The 19,918-nt window shown below is 41.0% G+C and overlaps 1 protein-coding gene across 3 annotated transcripts in view; it reads right to left on the bottom strand.

The window, feature by feature from the left end:
* Positions 1 to 19,918, bottom strand: part of RLF (RLF zinc finger) — a 103,692-nt gene that overhangs the window by 50,034 nt on the left and 33,740 nt on the right. For 2 of the 3 annotated variants that reach the window (XM_002715189.5, XM_070078697.1), the window contains exons 2-4: positions 18,728 to 18,882; positions 17,330 to 17,411; positions 11,569 to 11,701 (exon numbers count right to left, since the gene is read on the bottom strand). In XM_002715189.5, coding sequence (XP_002715235.2) covers positions 11,569 to 11,701; positions 17,330 to 17,411; positions 18,728 to 18,882 — 370 coding nt within the window. Of the gene's footprint in view, positions 1 to 11,568; positions 11,702 to 17,329; positions 17,412 to 18,727; positions 18,883 to 19,918 lie in introns of those variants that run through there. The other variant, XM_051856646.2, reaches the window with a different exon arrangement.

Genomic DNA, 19,918 nt, shown 5'->3' on the forward strand with positions numbered 1-19,918 from the left:
TCAAAAGAGAAATAAAAAACTATTGAGGAACAGTTTTTTCCCCATACTATTTGTTGAACTCTTTACTTAGTATAGAGTTAATCTTTTGTGTATAAAGGTAATTGAAAATAGATTTTTTTTTCCTCACTTGCAGAGATCTTTCTTTTAGGTTTTTTTTTTTTTTTTTTTTTTTTTTTTTTTGCCAGAGTGTCTTGGCTTTCCATGCCTAAAATACTCTCATGGGCTCTTCAGCCAGATCCAAACGCCTTAAGGGCTGATTCTGAGGCCAGAGTGCTGTTTAGGACATCTGCCATTCTATGAGTCTGCTGTGTATCCCACTTCCCATGATGGATCGTTCTCTTCCTTTTTGATTCTATCCGTTAGTATTAGCAGACACTAGTCTTGTTTGTGTGATCCCTTTGACTCTTAGACCTATCAGTGTGATCAACTGTGAACTGAAGTTGATCACTTGGACTAGTGAGATGGCATTGGTACATGCAACCTTGATGGGATTGTATTGGAATCCCCTGGCACATTTCTAACTCTACCATTTGGGGCAAGTCCGATTGAGCATGTCCCAAATTGTACATCTCCTCCCTCTCTTATTCCCACTCTTACATTTAACAGGGATCACTTTTCAGTTAAATTTAAACACCTAAGAATAAATGTGTGTTAATTACAGAATTCAACCAATAGTATTAGAACAAAAAAAAAATACTAAAAGGGATAAAGTATTAAATTGTACATCAACAGTCAGGACAAGGGCTGATCAAGTCATTGTTTCTCATAGTGTCCATTTCACTTCAACAGGTTTCCCCTTTGGTGCTCAGTTAGTTGTCACTGATCAGGGAGAACATATGATATTTGTCCCTTTGGGACTGGCTTAATTCACTCAGCACAATGTTTTCCAGATTCCTCCATTTTGTTGCAAATGACCTATTTCATTGTTTTTGACTGCTGTATAGTATTCTATAGAGTACATGTCCCATAATTTCTTTATCCAGTCTACTCTTGATGGGCATTTAGGTTGGTTCCAGGTCTTAGCTATTGTGAATTGAGCTGCAATAAACATTAAGGTGCAGACAGCTTGTTTGTTTGCCAATTTAATTTCCTTTGGGTAAATTCCAAGGAGTGGGATGGCTGGGTTATATGGTAGGGTTATATTCAGGTTTTTGAGGAATCTACAGACTGACTTCCATAGTGGCTTAACCAGTTTGCATTCCCACCAACAGTGGGTTAGTGTCCCTTTTTCCCCACATCCTCGCCAGCATCTATTGTTGGTAGATTTCTGAATGTGAGCCATTCTAACCAGGGTGAGGTGAAACCTCATTGTGGTTTTGATTTGCATTTCCCTGATTGCTAGTGATCTTGAACATTTTTTCATGTGTCTGTTGGCCATTTGAATTTCCTCTTTTGAAAAATGTCTATTGAGGTCCTTGGCCCATCTCTTAAGTGGGTTGTTGGTTTTGATGTTGTGGAGTTTCTTGATTTCTTTGTAGATTCTGGTTATCAACCCTTTATCTGTTGCATAGTTTGCAAATATTTTTTCCCATTCTGTCAGTTGCCTCTTCACTAGTCTGTTTCTTTTGCAGTACAGAAACTTCTCAATTTGATGCAATCCCAAATGTTAATTTTGGCTTTGACTGCCTGTGCTTCCGGGGTCTTTTCCAAGAAGTCTTTGCCGGTACCTATATCTTGCAGGGTTTCTCCAATGTTCTCTAATAATTTGATGGTGTTGGGTTGTGGATTTAAGTCTTTAATCTATGTTGAGTGGATTTTTGTGTAAGGTGAAAGGTAGGGCTCTTGCTTCATGCTTCTGCACATGGAAATCCAATTTTCCCAGCACCATTTATTGAATAGACTGTCCTTACTCCAGGGATTGGTTTTTGGATCCTTGATCAAATATAAGTTGGCTGTAGATGTTTGGATTGATTTCTGGTGTTTCTATTCTGTTCCACTGGTCTATTCATCTGTTTTTGTACCATGCTGTTTTGATAACAACTGCCCTGTAGTATGTCCTGAAATCTGGTATTGTGATGCCTCCGGCTTTGTTTTTGTTGTACAATAGATCTTAGTGAAAACAGATCTTAGTGAAAAATAAGAATAGGCATAGGAGTGGGAGGAGGAAGAAGGGTAGGAGTCATTGTGGGAGTGTGGGCACAGTGGGAAGAATCGCAATTACTGTGTTCCTGGTTGTATTTATGAAATGCATGAAGTTTGTAAAACTTAAATAAAAGGTTTCTGGGGAAAAATTTAAATTGAATTTATGGGACAAAATAGTATTCCACTGTGTTGATACACTGAATTTAATTAACCAATCCTCCTACTGATGTGCTTACAAGTTGTTTACAAATCTTTGGCAATCATCAATAACACAATTTACAACACTGTACACAGGTCATTTCACATGTTAAAACATGTATAGAAGGCCGGCGCCGCGGCTCACTAGGCTAATCCTCCGCTTTGCGGCACCGGCACACCGGGTTCTAGTCCTGGTCGGGGCACCGGATTCTGTCCCAGTTGCCCCTCTTCCAGGCCAGCTCTCTGCTGTGGCCAGGGAGTGCAGTGGAGGATGGCCCAAGTGCTTGGGCCCTGCACCCCATGGGAGACCAGGAGAAGCACCTGGCTCCTGCCATCGGATCAGGGTGGTGCGCCGGCTGCAGCGCGCTGGCCGCGGCGGCCATTAGAGGGTGAACCAACGGCAAAGGAAGACCTTTCTCTCTGTCTCTCTCTCACTGTCCACTCTGCCTGTCAAAAAAACAAAACAAAACAAAAACATCCATAGAACAAATTTTGAGAAATGGTTAGAGGCTTCATTCATTTGCAATGCAGACCTATAAAGTCACATTGCTCTTTAGAAATTGTACCACTAGCAACACGAGTGTCCATTTCCTACGGCACTTTAGAAAGTTCTGGATCCCAGAGATCCAGCTCTGGAGATTTACCAAGCGGAGTCTGCATCTTGGTAAATCTATTTTTTTTTAATTGAAATTCCATGGATATTCTAAAATGTAGCCAAAGTCAAAAGGCATGCAGGGAATATTCATTTTCTTCACATAATCACTAAACTCCATAAATAAACTTACAGTCATACTCCCTACTCAAATAGCTTCTCCTTACTTAGTTCTATTTTCAGTACTAGTATTCTCTCAATTACATAAAAATAAAATTTGAGATTATCCTTCCTCACCACCTCCTTTAAGAAAACTAAGTTATTGTGTCCTAGCAATTTCTTAACTCTCAATGATTTAATTTTTCCATATCACTTCTGCCACATCTCCCCCTGTACCCTACCCTACCTAATATAAGATTCTGCTCTAGGGGCCAGCACTGGGGTACATCAGGTTACGGTGCTGCTTGTGACACCATGAGTGAGCACTTATCCACTTCTGGTCCAGCTCCCTGCTAATGTGTCTGGGAGAGCAGCAGAAGATGGTCCAGTTTATTACTTGGGCTCCTGCCACCCAAGTGGGAGACTCATATGAAGCTCCTGGCTTCAGCCTGGCAGAGCCACAGCTGTTGCAGTCTTTCTGGGAGTAAACTAGCGGATGGAAGATTATCTCCCTACCTCTCTCTTCTGTAACTTATTCAAATTAGTCTTAAAAAAAAAAAAAAAAAGATTCTGCTCTACTTATCTCCCTATAAAGTTGTAAGCATTACCACAGAAGATAACACACCTGAAAACAAGCATATTATCTATACAATACATCCCCTTCTAAGTCTCCACAGCATTTACTTCTTTTATCACATTTAGTTTTCTCTTTAGCTACAGAGATAAGGGATTATAATATATAAGGTTAAGAAACAGGTTTTGGAATGCCTGATCTCAGGTTGAATCCTGATTCTGACACACAGTCATGAAACCCGATACACTGCCTTACCTCTCCAAACTCGTTTTTTTCACCTAGGTTAGAAGGGCCTGGCATCATGGTACAGTGGCTTAAGCCACTTGGCCTTTGATGCTGGCATCCCATATGAACACCAGTGAGAGTCCCGATTCATCTACTTCTGATCCAGCTCCCTGTTAATGCACCTGGGAAAGCAGTGGAACATACTTCAAGTACCTGGACCCCTGTCACCCATGTAGGCGACCTGGATGAAGTTTTGGGTTCCTAGCTTTTAGCTAGCCCAGCCCTGGCTGTTGCAGCCATTTGGAGAGTCTCTGTATGTGTCTCTACCTCTCTCTTTTCTCTCATTAAAAAAAAAAAAAAATTAAGAGTAATACCCACTTCACAGAGATCAAAGAATCACAAATAAAATACCAGTGATACAGATACTTAACCCAAGGCCAGACACATAGTAAATGTTGAATAGTAATCACTATTACTTGTATCTCATTTATTATATTATCTGCTATTTGGGACCAAATTTAATTTTTGTATTCCCTACAATAAGCACAATGCCTCATAAACCACAGATATTTAACAAATCCATGTGCTTAGCAACTAAGTTTCATCGATTCCCAACAAAAAATTTTTAGCATCTTGAGAGCCAGTGCTGTGGTACAGCAGGTTATGCTCTGCATCCCATATCAGAGCATCATTTCAAATCCCAGCTGCTCAGCTCTCTGCTACTGCACCGGGAGAGCAACACAGGATGGCTCAAAGTGCTTGGGCCCCTGCGACCCAAGTGGGAGACCCAGATGGACATTGGGGCTCCTGGCTTTATCCTAGACCAGTCCTATCCACTGCAGTCATTTGGGTAGTAAATCAGCAAATACAAAATATGTATCTCCTTCTCTGTCATTGTCTCTCCCACTCCACCATTCAAATAATCTTAAAAAAAAAATTTTAGCAACTCATTTGGCCTCAAATTTTGCCTCCACAATTTTATCTACATAGTCTTGGGTATGTGTAACATCTTACCTGTTTTATGAATTAAAAAAGGGAGATGAAAGCACTAAAATAGTGTCCAATGGTAGGCTCTACAAATCTAAAAATTAGAGCTATTATTTCTAGGAGGTAAAACTATTTTATCAATACAAGGGTATTTTCAAAATCTCAGACTGGGGCCAGCGTTTTGGCTCAGTGGATGAAGCCACCACCTGCAACGCTGTATTTTATATGCCTGTTGGAATCCTGGCTGCACTTCTATTTTTTTTTTTTTAAGATTTATTTGTTTTATTTGAAAGGGAGAATTAGAGAGAGAGAGACAGACAGACAGAAAGACAGACAGACTATAGCTGGTTCACTCCCCAGGTAGCTGCAGTGGCCAGAGCTGTGTAGATCTGAAGCCAGGAGACAGGAGCTTCTTTCAGGTTTCCCATGCGGGTGCAGGGGTCCAAGGACTTGGGCCATCTTCTACTCTTTTACTGCTTTCCCTGGATATAGCAGAGAGCTGGATTGGAAGTGCAGCAGCCAGGACTTGAACCAGCACCCATACAGGATGCCAGCACTGCAGGTGCAAGCTTTACCTGCAATGCCACATTGCTGGGCCCTGCACTACTTCTAATCCAGCTCCCTGTTAAAGTGTCTTGGAAAGCAGCAATTTCCAAGTGCTTAGGCCTCCACCACCCACATGGGAGACTCAGAAGGAATTCCAGTTTCCTGGCTTTGGCCTGGCTCAAGCCTTGCTGTTAGCTTGAGCCAGGAAAGTGAACAAGTGAATGGAAGAACTCTCTATGTCCCTCCCACTCTCTCTGTTAACTCCACCTTTCAAATAAATAAATAAAAAATGCTAAAAGAAAAAAGTTCACAGAAAATGGAATTAAAAGATAATTATGACAATGTCTAACTAGCGCTGAATCAATTTTTAACACTCAGTTCAATCTTATATTTTAGAAAATAATTTTAAGGGGTTCAAGCTGTGGCATTAATGGGTAAAGCCGCTGCTTGTAGTGCCAGCATCTCATATGGGTGCCGGTTCAAGTTTCAGATGTTCCACTTCTGATCCAGCTCTTTGCTATGACCTGGGAAATCAGAAGATGGCTAAGTGCTTGGGCCCCTGCACCTGTGTGGGAGATCAGGAAGAAGATCTTGGCTCCTGGCTTCAGACTGGTCCAGCTCTGGCTGTTGTGCCATTTGGAGAGTGAACCAGAGGATGAAAGACCTCTCTCTGCCTTTGTCTCTATAAAAACAATTTCAAGGGGCAGTTGTTTAGTCTAGTGGTTAAGATGCCACTTAGAATGCACATGTCCCATATGATTTCTGGTTCAAATCGCAGTTCCTCCACTTCCAATCCAGCTTTCTTCTAATGTGCACCTTCAGAGGCAGTGAGTGATGGGCTCAAATAGTTGGGTCCCTACCACCCATGTGGGAGACCTGGATTGAGTTTCACGCTTTTGGCTTTGGCCTGGCCAGTCATGGCCACTACAAGCATTTGGGAAGTAAATTCATGGATAGATCTCTGTATCTCTTTCAAATAAAATAAAACTTATTTTTTAGGGGTTGGCTTTACGGTCCAGCAGGTTAAGCTGCTGCCTGTGACGCTGGCACCCTCTATAGACGCCAGTTTTGAGTCCCAGCTGCTCTATGCCAGATTCAGCTCTCTGCTAATGTACCTGAGAAAGCAGAAGATGGCCCAAGTGCATGGGCCCTTGCACTCATATTTGAGACCTGGATGGAGTTCCAGGTTCCTGGCTTTGGCCTGGCTCACCCCTGGCTGTTGTGGCCATTTGTGCAGTGAACCAGCAGATGGAAGATCACTCTCTCCATTTCTCTCTCCGTAACTTGACCTTTCAAATAAATCTTTCTTTAAAAGTTTAAAATTTGGGTGGCTAAATGCTGTGTCACTGCTGGAAAAGCCACCAGCAGCACTAGCATTCCACATGGGTACCTGTTTGAGTGCCAGCTGCTCCATTTCCAATCCAGCTTCCTTCTAATGTGCTTGGGAAGGCAGTGGAGGATGGCCCAACTTCTAGGGCTGCTGCACCCATGTGGGAGACCTGGAAGAAGCTCCTGGGTCCTAGCTTCAGCCTGGCCCAGCCCCAGATGTTGCGGTCAAACTTTGCAGCCATTTAGGGAATGGACCAGAGGATGAAAGATTTCTCTCTGTCTCTCCCTGTAACTCCGCCTTTTAAATAAAGAAAGCTTTTTTAAAAAAGCTTTTTAAAAAAATTTAAGTAGTATATTTATTTAAAGATTTATTTTTCACTTAAAAAGCAGAATTAAGAGAAAGACAAAAAGAGAGATCTTGCAGCCACTGGTTCTCTCTCCAAATGGCCAGCATGGCTGGAGCTGGGCCAGACTTAAGCCCACATGGGTGCTCTCGCGTGGGTGCAGTGTTCCAAATTCTTGGGCCATTCTCTGCTACTTTCCCATGTGCATTAGTAAGGAGCTGGATCAGAAGTGAAGCAGCTGGGACTCAAACTGATGCCCATAGGATACCTGGAAGCATAGACAGTGGCTTAACCCAGTACACCATAGCATCAGCCCCTTTTAAAATACTTCTATGATATTAATGTTAAGTTTACTTTTTAAAAGAAAATCTACCCATATCTATAATATTTAATATAATTAAACATACACTGAGAGGTAGGCATGTAACCTAGCAGTTAAGATGTGGATTAAGATGCCCACGTCCCATATTAGAGTATCTGGATTCCGTCCATACCTGGCTCCAGTTCCTGACTCCAGCTTTCAGCAAATACAGACCCCGGGAGGTGGCTCAAGCTGACTGGGTCCCTGCTACTCACACAGGAGACCTGTACTGAGCTCCTGACTCTCAGCTTTACCTAGGCTTAGTGCAGCCCTGACCATTAAGGGTGTTTGGAGGGTTAAAGCAGACCGTCCTTCCTGCTATCCGCCTCTCAAATAAACAAATAATTTAAACATACAAACACTCATTGAAAAATCTCCCTCATTTGTGAGTCTTTCTGTATTTTATTTTTTCAAATACTTCAATATAATTTTAAAAATCCTATGCCCTCCCTCCCACCTAGATTCAACAACTGAACTGTTTTGAAATGTTTGTTTACCTAGGTTTTCTTCTAAAGCATTTATAACTAAGGTGCAAACATCATGACATCTCATATATACATCATAAGGTAAAACAGTAACACTTAAGGTGCAATTAAATGTTTACAGGCTTTTTTAATTTAAAAAAACACTAAATTGAAAAGCATTCAGTTTTTGGAGGTTGAAAACTGTACTTTCACACTTCTGATTATGACTTTATTGAACAAAAAACAATGAGATGATAATTACCTCTTTTTTTTTTTTAATTTACTTATTTATTTGGAAGGCAGAGTAAAAGAGAGGCACAGAGAGAGACAAAGAGAGAGAGGTCTTCCATCCGCTGACTTACTCTCCAGTTGGACGCAACAGCAGGAGCTGCACTGATCCAAAGCCAGGAATCAAGAGCTTCTTCTGGGTCTCCCAAGCAGGTGCAGGGGCCATCTTCTACTGCTATCCCAGGCCACAGCAGAGAGCCATATCAGAAGTGGAGCAGCTGGGACTTGAACCGGCTCCCATATGGCGTGCTGGCACTGCAGGCAGTGGCTTTACCTCTTTGTGATGTCAAGTATGCTAATATCTATACAGGGGTAGTATATACAAAAGAAACTTTGGGGGCCGGCACTGTAGCGCAGTGGGTTAACACTCTGGCCTGAAGTGCCAGCATCCCATATGGGAGCCGGTTCTAGACCTGGCTGCTCCACTTCCTGTCCAGCTCTCTGCTATGGCCAGGGAAGGCAGCAGAAGATGGCCCAGGTCCTTAGGCCCCTGTGCCTGCGTGCGAGACCCAGAAGAAGCTCTTGGCCCCTGGCTTCGGATCACGCAACTCCAGCCATTGTGGCCAACTGGGTAGTGAACCATTGGATGGAAGTCCTCTCTCTCTCTCTCTCTCTCTCTCTCTCTCTCTCTCTCTCTCCCCTTCTCTCTCTGTGTAACTCTGACTTTCAAATAAATAATCTTAAAAAAAAAAAAAAAAAAAAACCAGCTCCGCTCTCCAATCTTTTGGTATGAAATTAGGCTAAGGCCACAGGTTGCTGCCCACCACTTATTCTGTAACCCTTATTCCCTAGATATGGCAGTACTTAAAAGTCTTACAGACAGTGGGTGCTTAACTGATATTTACTGAGAGAATACCATTGTATTTTGGTTAAATCATGATTCTCTCCATTTTTGATTTTTTTTAATGTGAAAAAAATGAATTACTAATAACTCCAGAGGTGAGGAGACATTTGATTAGTGCACCAGAAGAAATACTGAGGATGCTTAACTCAATTTCATATTTTTTCACTCCCAGACTTGGACCTGCCTATATACAACATGCATTCTTCCCTGCCCTATCAAGACTTATTTGTACTGCGTAATTCTGGGATGCTGTTGAAACTACTTGGCTTTGTCCTCTACTACTTCTATCAACATGGTTCGTATTATAACTTTCATTTGCCTGAATTTACAAAGGGATGTCATTTATTGAGGACCTCAACACAAATCTCATTTCAATTTAACAGCCTTTTCCCTTGCTCTCTATCAGTGCAATAAGCAGAATTACTAGAGAAGAAAATCTAATTGCCCCTATGCTAATCTTCTCGCTGTATAAAAAGGTGCAAAAGGCACATATATACCAGCAGGTGGTAAAACTTGATGCATATTTTAAGACACTAGCATTCAAACTGTTTGTTGATGCCTTAAAATATATAAAGACATCTAAATTAAAGATATCTCAGTATAATAATTGTTCTGAAATCTGTTTTTATTTCAGAAATAAAATTTAACAGAATGTGATTCTTTGAACTTTCCATTCACTAGAAGTAAATGAAGTTACAATTGTTGGCTGTATCAAATGAGGTACGATTAGTGTCTAAATTGCAAATACTAACTCAAATCCAAATTTTTCTGGTCTCAAATTGACAACTTTGGGGAAAAAACTTCCTTCTTAAGATGGTTAAGATGCTTAGCTTAACTTCTTAGCAGTTATTAGAATGCTCTTATCAGATCATTGTCCCTCCACCCCTCCTGGACTTTTGGGGCTAATGTAATCCCATACAACTCTTGCTTTATAAAAAACAAAAGGAGGGAATGTTAGTAAAATGGTGGTCTTGGGGCCAGTGCTGTGGCCCAGCGGGTAAAAGCCTTGGCCTGAAGCGCCAGCATGCCATATGGGTGCCGGTTCTAGTCCTGGCTGCTCCTTTCCGATCCTGTATTTTGCTATGGCCTGGGAAAGCAGTAAAAGATGGCCCAAGACCTTGGGCCCCTGCACCCATGTGCGAGACTTGGAAGAAGCTCCTGGCCCCTGGCTTCAAATTGGTGCAGCTCCGGCTACTGTGGTCAATAAGGGAGTGAACCAGAAGATGGAAGATCTCTCTCTCTCTGCCTCTCCTCTCTGTGTAACTCTTTCAAATAAATAAATAAATCTTTAAAAAAGAAAAAGAAAAAAATGGTGGTCTTATTTGTGGCGCTAAAATCTGTGACCCAGACGCCACATTAGGCCTTGACTTCTGTCGCCACACTGCACAGTAGGCTTTGATCCTGAACCTCATGGTCCAACCAGTGGTGTCAGTTCCATCTCCACCCTAATGGGAGTCGCCACTCCTACTTCCCTACCCAGCCCCTGACAAAGGGATATTATGACCATTTCCCGGACATGTGTTCTCTTTATCCTTCTTCACCCCTTCCCTCCAGTCTGTTGGGTTTCCCCACCAATAAACCCTTCCCCTTAAAACACACACACACAGATGCCCTTGTCCCTTATAGGAGAACCTTGGTTAGATTCCTAGCTCTGGCTCCTGACTCTAGCTTCCTACCAGAAAGGTTAGATTCTGGGAGGCTGCAATGGATAACTGAGCTCCTGCCACTCACTAGGGAGACTTGAATTGTGTTCCTGGCTCCAGCTTTGTTTTCAGCCAAGCCCCATCCATTGCAAATATCTGGGGAGTGTACTCAGGGATAGGAGATCTTTCTTTTGTCTCTCCCTCTGTGTTTCAAATAATCATTTTTAAAAAGTTCTATAGGGTTGGTGTTACACAGTGGCTAAAGCTGCCACCTGCAATGCTAGCACACCAGTTCATATCCTAGTTGTTCCACTTTTGATCTAGTTCCCTTCCAATGGTCTCGGAAGGCAGTGGAAGGTGGCCCAAGTGTCTGGGCCCTAACACACATGTGGGAGACAAAGATGAAGCTCCTGACTCCTGGCTCTTAGCTTCATCCAGGCCCAGCCCTGGCCTCTGTGGCTATTTGGGAAGTGAACCAGCAGAGAGAAGATATCTCTCCTGCTCTCTCTGTAACTCTTTCAAATAAATAAATCAATCTTTAAAAGAAAAAAAGTTAATTAAAAAACTTCATTCTTTGTATTTTTATAAAATGTATAATACCAATGATTTCATAAGTAAAAAATAAAAAAGCAATTATTTTCCTGGCCCTAAACTGGTGCAACTAGTGGTCAAATCATAAGCAAGACAGTGCCATGTACCAAGGACTAAAGTAGATTACAGATTTCAACTTCAGGAGTTTTATATGAATGTTGTTACAAAATGCAACGTTTTATAATAAGTACAAAGGGAAAATTAAAACAATACCTAAAAACACAAGAATCTCTACTTAAGTAACTAAATCAATAATGCAAATAGTTAAATTTTTAACCACAGTTGATTTCAATTAGCACTAAATCCTCCTCTAATGCAGTCAATAAAGTTTTAAGACTTACCTTCTTCTGTTTCTACTGGCTGTTGAGACAGAATCTTAAGAAGAACTGGGTTTTTCCATACCCCTTCCTTGGTAACATGAACCAATATTTGTAGGTTATTATTCCCAAATTCCAATAATGCATCATGTGACTCCTAAAATAAAAAAAAGCACATCCAGAAAACAGGCTAATAATTATTAAAAGTAGTTTTGCGGGGCAGTCATTGGCACAGTGATTAAGACATCTACATCTCATTTTAGAGTGCCTGTGCTCAAGTCGTGGCTCTGCTTCTGATTCCTGCTTCTTGCTAATGTGCACACTAGGAGGTGATAGCTCAGAAGTTGGGTCCCTGTCATCCATAGGATTGACTTCTGGTTCCAGAATTTACCCTGGCCCAATCAGGAGCATTTGGGAGTTAACTAACTTGTCTGTCTCATTACCTCTCAAATAAAGAAATACTTACAATCAATTTGCTTTTGTTCAATATATCTAAACATTTATGAATTGAAAAACCTATAACTTGGATCTTTTAAAAATTAATAAGCAAAAAGACTCTCTCTCACTGTCCACTCTGCCTGTCAAAATAAATAAATAAAAGAAAAAAAATACTATATCCATAAAGCACCACTGAGGGGAAGGAATTTAGTGCAGCAGTTAAGATGATAACTCGGAACCCAACATCCCACACTGGAATGACAAGGTTTGAGTCCAGGCCCTACTTCTAATCCTACTTCCTGATAATGTGCTAATGTACTTGGGTCCAGGCTACTCACATAGGGAAACCTGGATTGAGTTTGGGCTCTTGGCTTCAACCTGCGCCAGCCTTAGCTGCTGAAAACATTTGGGGAATGAACCAGTGGACGGACAATTTCTTTGTCCATCTCTGTCTTTCAAATAAAATGAAATTAAATACTTAAAAACATTTATTTTAAAACTTTGTTGCTTCTTTTTTTAAAACAAACTGAGATGTTTGCACTAAGTTAAATAGAACCTTTAGTTCTAAAATTTCACTCAAAATTATCACCACAATTCAATTTAGGCTATTGCATTACTACTGGATATCTGGAGTAACCTAATATTAAGACAGTTTGTTATTAGAAGATAGTATGAAGATCTGATAGCCCTCCTAACAATTTACTTAATTATTTTAAAGTCATTGGTACTAACAGATCTATGGGCAGTCATCAAAAAGTTAAATCTATATGTGCACTCCTAGACACATGACCATGATAATTATTAAAAAAATAAGTTGTAGACCGGTGCCGTGGCTCACTTGGTTAATCCTCTGCCTGCAGAGTCGGCATGCCACATGGGCACCGGGTTCTAGTCCCGGTTGCTCCTCTTCCAGTCCAGCTCTCTGCTGTGGCCTGGGAAGGCAGTGGAAGATGGCCCAAGTGCTTGGGCCCCTGCACCCACATGGGAGACCAGGAGGAGGCTCCTGGCTCCTGGCTTTGGAACGGCACAGCTCCGGCTGCAATGGCCATTTGGGGGGTGAACCAACGGAAGAAAGACCTTTCTCTTTGTCTCTCTCTCACACTGTCTATAACTTTGCCTGTCAAGTAAACAAAACAAAATAAAACAAAACACAAAAAGAAGTTGTGGGGCTGGCACTGTGGTGTAGAAGAAAAGCCACCATCTACAGTGCCAGCATCCAAAATGGGTGCCAGTTTGAGTCCCGGAGCCTCCACTTCCAATACAGCTCTCTGCTATGGCCTGGGAAAGCAGTAGAAGATGGCCAAAGTCTTTGGGCCCCTGTACTGCATGGGAGACCCAGAAGTTCTGGCTTCAGATTAGCCCAGCTCTGGTTGGTTCAGCCATTTGGGGAGTGAAGCAGAGGATGGAAGACTTCTCTCTCTCTCTGCCTCAGCCTCTTTGTAACTCTGCCTTTCGAATAAATAAATAAATCTTAAAAAAAAAAAAAAAAAAAAAACACCAAGTTGTAGGGAAAGGCATTTAGCCTAATGATTAAGATACCAGTTAAGGGTGCCCATGGCCCCACATGGTAGTACCTGTGTTTGATAGTGGCTCAGGCTCCTGACTTCAGCTTCGTGATAATACAGACCCTGGGAAGCAGCAGTCATGGTTCAAACAGTTGAGTCCCTGGTTATCTATGCAGGAAACTTGAATTGAGTCTCCACCTCACAGCTTCAGCCTTAGTCCAAAGCCATCCATTGGAGGCATTCAGAGTATAAACTAGCAAATAGTAGCTCTCTTTCTCTGCCTGCCTCTCAAACAAATTTTTAAATTAAAAAGTTGTGGGCTAGCACTGTGGCATAGCTGCCTCTCAAAGTGCTGGCACCCCATATTGAGTGCAGGTTCAAGCCCCTGCTACTCTACTTCCAATTCAGTTCCCTGATGGTGGCCTAGGAAAAAGCATCAGAGGATGGCCCAAGAGTTTTGACCCCTGCCACCCACATGGGAGACTTGGAAGAAGCTCCTGGCTTCAGCCTGGCTCAAGCCCTGGCCATTGCAACTGCTTGGGAAGTGAACCAGCAGATGGAAGACCTCTCCGTGACTCTTTCAAATAAATAAAATCTCTAACAACAACAAAAAAGTTGCAAGGAACTGGTGTTGTGGCACAGCAGGTTAAGCCACCATCAGCAGCATAGGCATTCCATATGGGCAGTGGTTCAGAACCCAGTTGCTCCACTTCTGATCCAGCTCCCTGCTAATGAGCCTGGGAAAGATCCAGTGCTTGAATTCTTACCACCCATGTGGGAAACTGGAAAGAAGCTCCAGGCTCCTGGCTTTGGCCTGGCTTAGGACAGGTTGTTGTAGCCATTTGGGGAGTGAACTAGAGGATGAAAGAGATAGATCTCTCCGCTTTGCAGCGCCGGCACACCAGGTTCTAGTCCCGATTGGGGCGCTGGATTCTGTCCCAGTTGCCCCTCTTCCAGGCCAGCTCTCTGCTGTGGCCAGGGAGTGCAGTGGAGGATGGCCCAAGTGCTTGGGCCCTGCACCCTATGGGAGACCAGGAGAAGTACCTGGCTCCTGCCATCAGATCAGCGCGGTGCGCCTGCTGCGGCAGCCATTGGAGGGTGAACCAACGGCAAAGGAAGACCTTTCTCTCTGTCTCTCTCTCTCCACTCTGCCTGTCCAAAAAAAAAAAAAAGAAAGAAAGAAAAGAAAAAGAAAGAAAGAGATAGATCTCTTTAATTCTGACTTATAAATAAACAGATTTTTTCAAAATAATTGTACAAATTAGGTTCTCATTTTTTATTAAAAATACATTTTAGATCATGTATTTTCATATCCACAGGAAAAGACATGGAAGAAGAGTTAGACAGCTGTAAGCAGTGAATGAGAATGTCGTGACCTAGTCTGATACTATCCTCTTATCAAAAATATCCTCAGTATTGCTCTCTGCCTTATCTACTTATCATATAAAATAAGAAAAACTGATTTTGCCTGGCGCCGTGGCTCAATAGGCTAATCCTCCACTTAGTGGCGCCGGCACACCGGGTTCTAGTCCCGGTCGGGGTGCCGGATTCTGTCCCGATTGCCCCTCTTCCAGGCCAGCTCTCTGCTGTGGCCAGGGAGTGCAGTGGAGGATGGCCCAAGTGCTTGGGCCCTGCACCCCATGGGAGACCAGGATAAGTACATGGCTCCTGCCAGTGGATCAGCGCGGTGCGCTGGCTGCAGTGCGCCGGCCATGGCGGCCATTGGAGGGTGAACCAATGGCAAAGGAAGACTTTTCTCTCTGTCTCTCTCTCTCACTGTCCACTCTGCCTGTCAAAAAGAAAAAAAAAAAAAAACTGATTTTATCTTTCAGATTTCAATACAACCTGCATAATTTTTATTTTCTTTTCTTTTTTAAGATTTATTTATCTGAAAGGCAGAGCTAGGCAGGGTTGGAGGGGACAGATATCTTCTATCCATTGGTTCACTCCCCAGATGGCCACAAAGGCCAGAGCTGGGCCAGGCTGAAGCCAGAAGCCAGGAACATCATCTAGGTCTCTCACATGGATGGCAGAGCCCAAGTACTTGGGCCATCTTCCGATATTTTCCCAGGCACATTAGCAGGAACTGGACTGGAAGTGGAACAAACAGGACGGGAACCGGCACCCATATGGGATGCCAGCATTGCAGGTGGTGGTTTAACCTGCTACACTACAATGCCAGCCCCCAGAGTCTGTATCGTGTATTTATCTGTATCCCTGATGAATTTATTTTACTAAACACATAGTCAAATATATATCCTATATTTCTGATAAAAACTGAAAATACACAAATAGAAGAAAAGGCAATTATTTTATTCAGGCAAACAATCTAAGAAAAGAAGAAATAGGGAATTTTTTTCAAAAAACATCTGATAAAAATAATAATATGGGTCCTAATAAGTAGATCTGTCTTTCGAGAGTGCCATGTACAAGGACGAAAGTGCTGTTAGGCCTCAAAACATAGTAACAAAAGCCAATGTGCCTCCTCTGCCTGAGGCGCCGGCAGTTGCTCCTCTTCCAGTCCAGCTCTCTGCTGTGGCCCGGGAGGGCAGAGAAGGATGGCCCAAGTGCTTGGGTCCCTGCACCTGCATGGGAAACCAGGAGGAAGTACCCGGCTCCTGGCTTCGGATCGCCGCAGCGCCGGCCATAACGTCCATTAGGGGAGCGAACCAATGGAAGGAAGACCTTTCTCTGCCTCTCACTGTCTACACCTCTCTAACTCTGCCTGACAAAAAAAAAAAAAAAAAAAAAAAGGTTAATGTGCCATTCATGGACAATGATTTCAGCAGCTGTGAATATGTGAGAAATTAGGACTCTATTACAGAGACTAAAATAGGCCAAGAATATGAAAAAGAATCGTCTTCCCAAACAGAATAACATTAACATTTTATCATTACATTCTGGTTTATGTATTCTAGAGGAAAGAAACTTCCAGATAATACAATGTGTCTGTTAATATACAAATCTTTATTTGTGCTTATATCAAACAACAGGTCTAAGCTACAATGGAGTTTTGTTCTCAAGGACGCGGTTAACAAAATACGGTCTGGGATTAAATGTGGTTTAACTTTAGGCAAGCTAATTAATCTCTATGCCTATCTCCTCATCTGAAAATGGAAATTCAAATAGTTCTCACATTAAAAAGTGGGTAATTTGATTAAGAGATTTACATATAAAAGGTTATGTGAAGCAGTGCCTGGCACATAATCAGTGATGAGTAAATGACCACTACCATCTTTTTTTTAGATAATTTTTCTGTCCCCATCAGAACAAACTTTCTGCCTGTTGGCTGGCATTGGACTTGCTTTTCCTCTTATCCTGTACTCCCCACTTCCTAATTTTTTATGAAAAGTTCACCTACCAAGAAACATGATAATCATGCCAACATGAGGGCCCAAAAAGTTCTCCTTTCAGGAACAGAATCTGTAATGACCAAGTCAGTAGGCAGTTTGACATATTTATAATGCTTGGCACATACCTGAAGTGCTGGAAGAAAAAACTGAATCCTAGCGGTGATAAAATATTTTGTATACTTACGTTTACCATATAAGTATATTATGAGCAATCCTAATACTGCTACCTTATAACCATGTACGACTTCAAATTTTGAATGCATAATTCTGCCTAAGCTATATTTTTAAATAATGAAAACCAAATGAAATAAAAAAATCTATTTTTAGTATACCTGCATGTGCTGAGTCTGTTTTCTCATTTCATGAAGGCAGTAATACCAATATATAACGAATTGTTATTCTAACTTTTCTATTTTAATATGCTGACAGTAATTAACTAGGACTCTTGGGCCTAATATAGAGAATGTTTTCAAGTTAAAATCAGCTTACCTGTAGAGACTGAAGGAATGGTACCCAGACTTCACATGGCAGTTCAGTTTCAGGCACTGAAAGCAGCAATTCAAAACAACTCCTATAATACAAATAACTAAGTAAGTAAATGGAGTGGTTACAGGAGTAAATATAGTACGCTGACAACACTGAATATGCATTTTACTTTTGTTTAGACTATTTAAAAATCTTTTACTCTTCAAAATTTTCTTCAAAGTAACTTTATTGACTTTTTAACTTTAAAAAAGGGTAGAAAAACAGAAAGAATTATATTTACACTGTTGTTTTAATATATTTAGTAAAAATATAAGATTTTTAGAAATCACATTCCAAGTAGTTTTATCTAATTTATTTGGGTATAGGAAGATACTATATAGAACAATTCTGGTTCAAGAAGACAAAAACAAGAGTTCATGATACTGTTAATCAAGTTGATAAAGTGACAAACAGATTTATTCTGCCACTTGCAGAGGAAGCAGAATGATTGGCAGTCACTTCTTTACCTCTAAGAAACCAAAGTTTCCTCTTTCTACCCTAGCCATTACCCAGTAAGCACAGAAAATAATAGGAAGAATTTTTTAAAATGTAAATGCTTAAAAACATAAAGGCCAACTCAAAATACCAATCAAGCAACACCTCCCTAAAATCTTGCAAAGCATTACTTTATCTGTTAGGGATTAGCCTAGGTAATATGGGAAGTGGGACTTGGTAGGAAGAACAATGGGATTCAGAACACTTGTCTTCCATAAAGGTATGGTGTTAGAGGACTTGGGCTTTGGAAAACAGAGGAGACCAGAGAAAAGTAAAATGAGCAACCACACAAGTTATTCCCCTAAACCATCCGCAAGCTGTGTAAGATCTCCAGCTAAAACAGAATTAGTTGTTGTCTTTTTTCAACTTCAGATGAAAAGTACATTAAGGGTATAATTTTGTCTGCTGCTAGGCAGCCAAATATTAAAACAGCAGTTAAATGATCCAGGACTCTTTAAGTGATAATTTTACACTGTACACTGATACTTTCTACTAGTAAAATTATTCTTGGTTTACATAATATAATTTACAGAATTTCATGGTGTTCTCCCCCCAAAGGATTTAGTGTTCCTCAAAGGCCATCAAAATTTCCAAATACTTTATCATTAAGGGACCAAAAGAAAATTTATCATTCGCAGATTCTGAGCTTAAGTAGCAGTTAAAGACTATGTTACTTGGCTGGAGGTTTCACTAGGACTCTATTCTTCAGGGAACCCCAGCATAAAGACTCAGAGAAAAGGAATTTTCAAAGGTATCACTCTAGGGTGTTTTGAAGAATCAATGTCAAAACCACTGTAAAGAGAAGTTAGACAAACATTAAGACCAAGGTTCCTCAATTTTAAAAGTGGTTTAAGTCCTTAAACTTACAGTACTAATCTGCCAAGCACTAAGAGGACATCTTCACACTCAGTAGTTAAATATGGACGCGCACTGGCAAAGCTTTGGATGGCCAGTCGATACACCTCCAGAAGATACACAATATGTTCTGATGCATTCTTGTTGCTTGCATATTGCAATAAGGTCTAAAAAATAAAAATTAAAGATTTAATTACTTGACAAATAAAAATAATGAACCAAATAGATTATCTTTCTCAAATGCATTATCCTTTTTTCCTAACAGATGCATACATCTCTTATGTGCCTTTTCAGGCTCTAGTTTGTTTACAGAATTCTGTATCATCACTTAATGAATTGTTTTCTAATGAGTAAAAGGCAGAATTGCTCTTTTAACATGAGAATAAATCTAAGTAGAGCTATAAAATACCTCAATTATGCTTACTACAATTGGAGTTTCATCTTGAAATCCAATATTAAGCTTCATTAAAGTAAGATAAATTGAGCATAAATCATGAGGTGCTCTGGTTATAAAGAATAAGAGTATGATACCTGCCTTCTTCAAGAGACTTAAGTCCTGATTATAGCCTTGAGCTCTACAGCTCCACAAACTCCATTTTCTCCAAATACACAATATTGATTAGGCTTCCAGGGATTAATTTATGTTAACCAATTTATAAAAGGTTACTGCTATATCTTTTTGCTTTTTTATTTTGAGTTTATTTAAAAAAAAAAAAAAAAAGACTAGTAGGCCAAGTACCAGTTCATTTGTTCACAATGGGGATATAGTCACGACCACCCAGAGTACCCCATTCCCCATATTGTGGTATCCGGAAAAATTATCTGGTTTAGTATGGCATCTAAACCAAAAGAAAATGGAACCATGATAAAGCCTGATAGATTACATGTATCCTATCACTAACAATTTACTCAAATTATGGTTCTAGAATGCTGGCTTACCAGTATGTTCTCCCTGGACAGTGCAAAAAAATCATTGTCAAACTTGTTTGGGGACCCACTGCATACCATAGAATTATTCTCTCCCCTGTTAATACATTGCTTCATTCTGACAACTGATTAGATTTTTCCCATGCTCAATTGATTTATCTGGGTAAGACTTGAATTATGTGATGCAGCATAACACAGGCAGGTTCTCCCCCTCCCCCACCAAAAACAACAACAACAACAACAACAACAAAAAAAAACCACATTCATTCTGACTAG

The sequence above is a fragment of the Oryctolagus cuniculus genome, chromosome 7 (genome assembly GCF_964237555.1).
Source record: "Oryctolagus cuniculus chromosome 7, mOryCun1.1, whole genome shotgun sequence".
Taxonomy (NCBI): Eukaryota; Metazoa; Chordata; class Mammalia; order Lagomorpha; family Leporidae; genus Oryctolagus; species Oryctolagus cuniculus.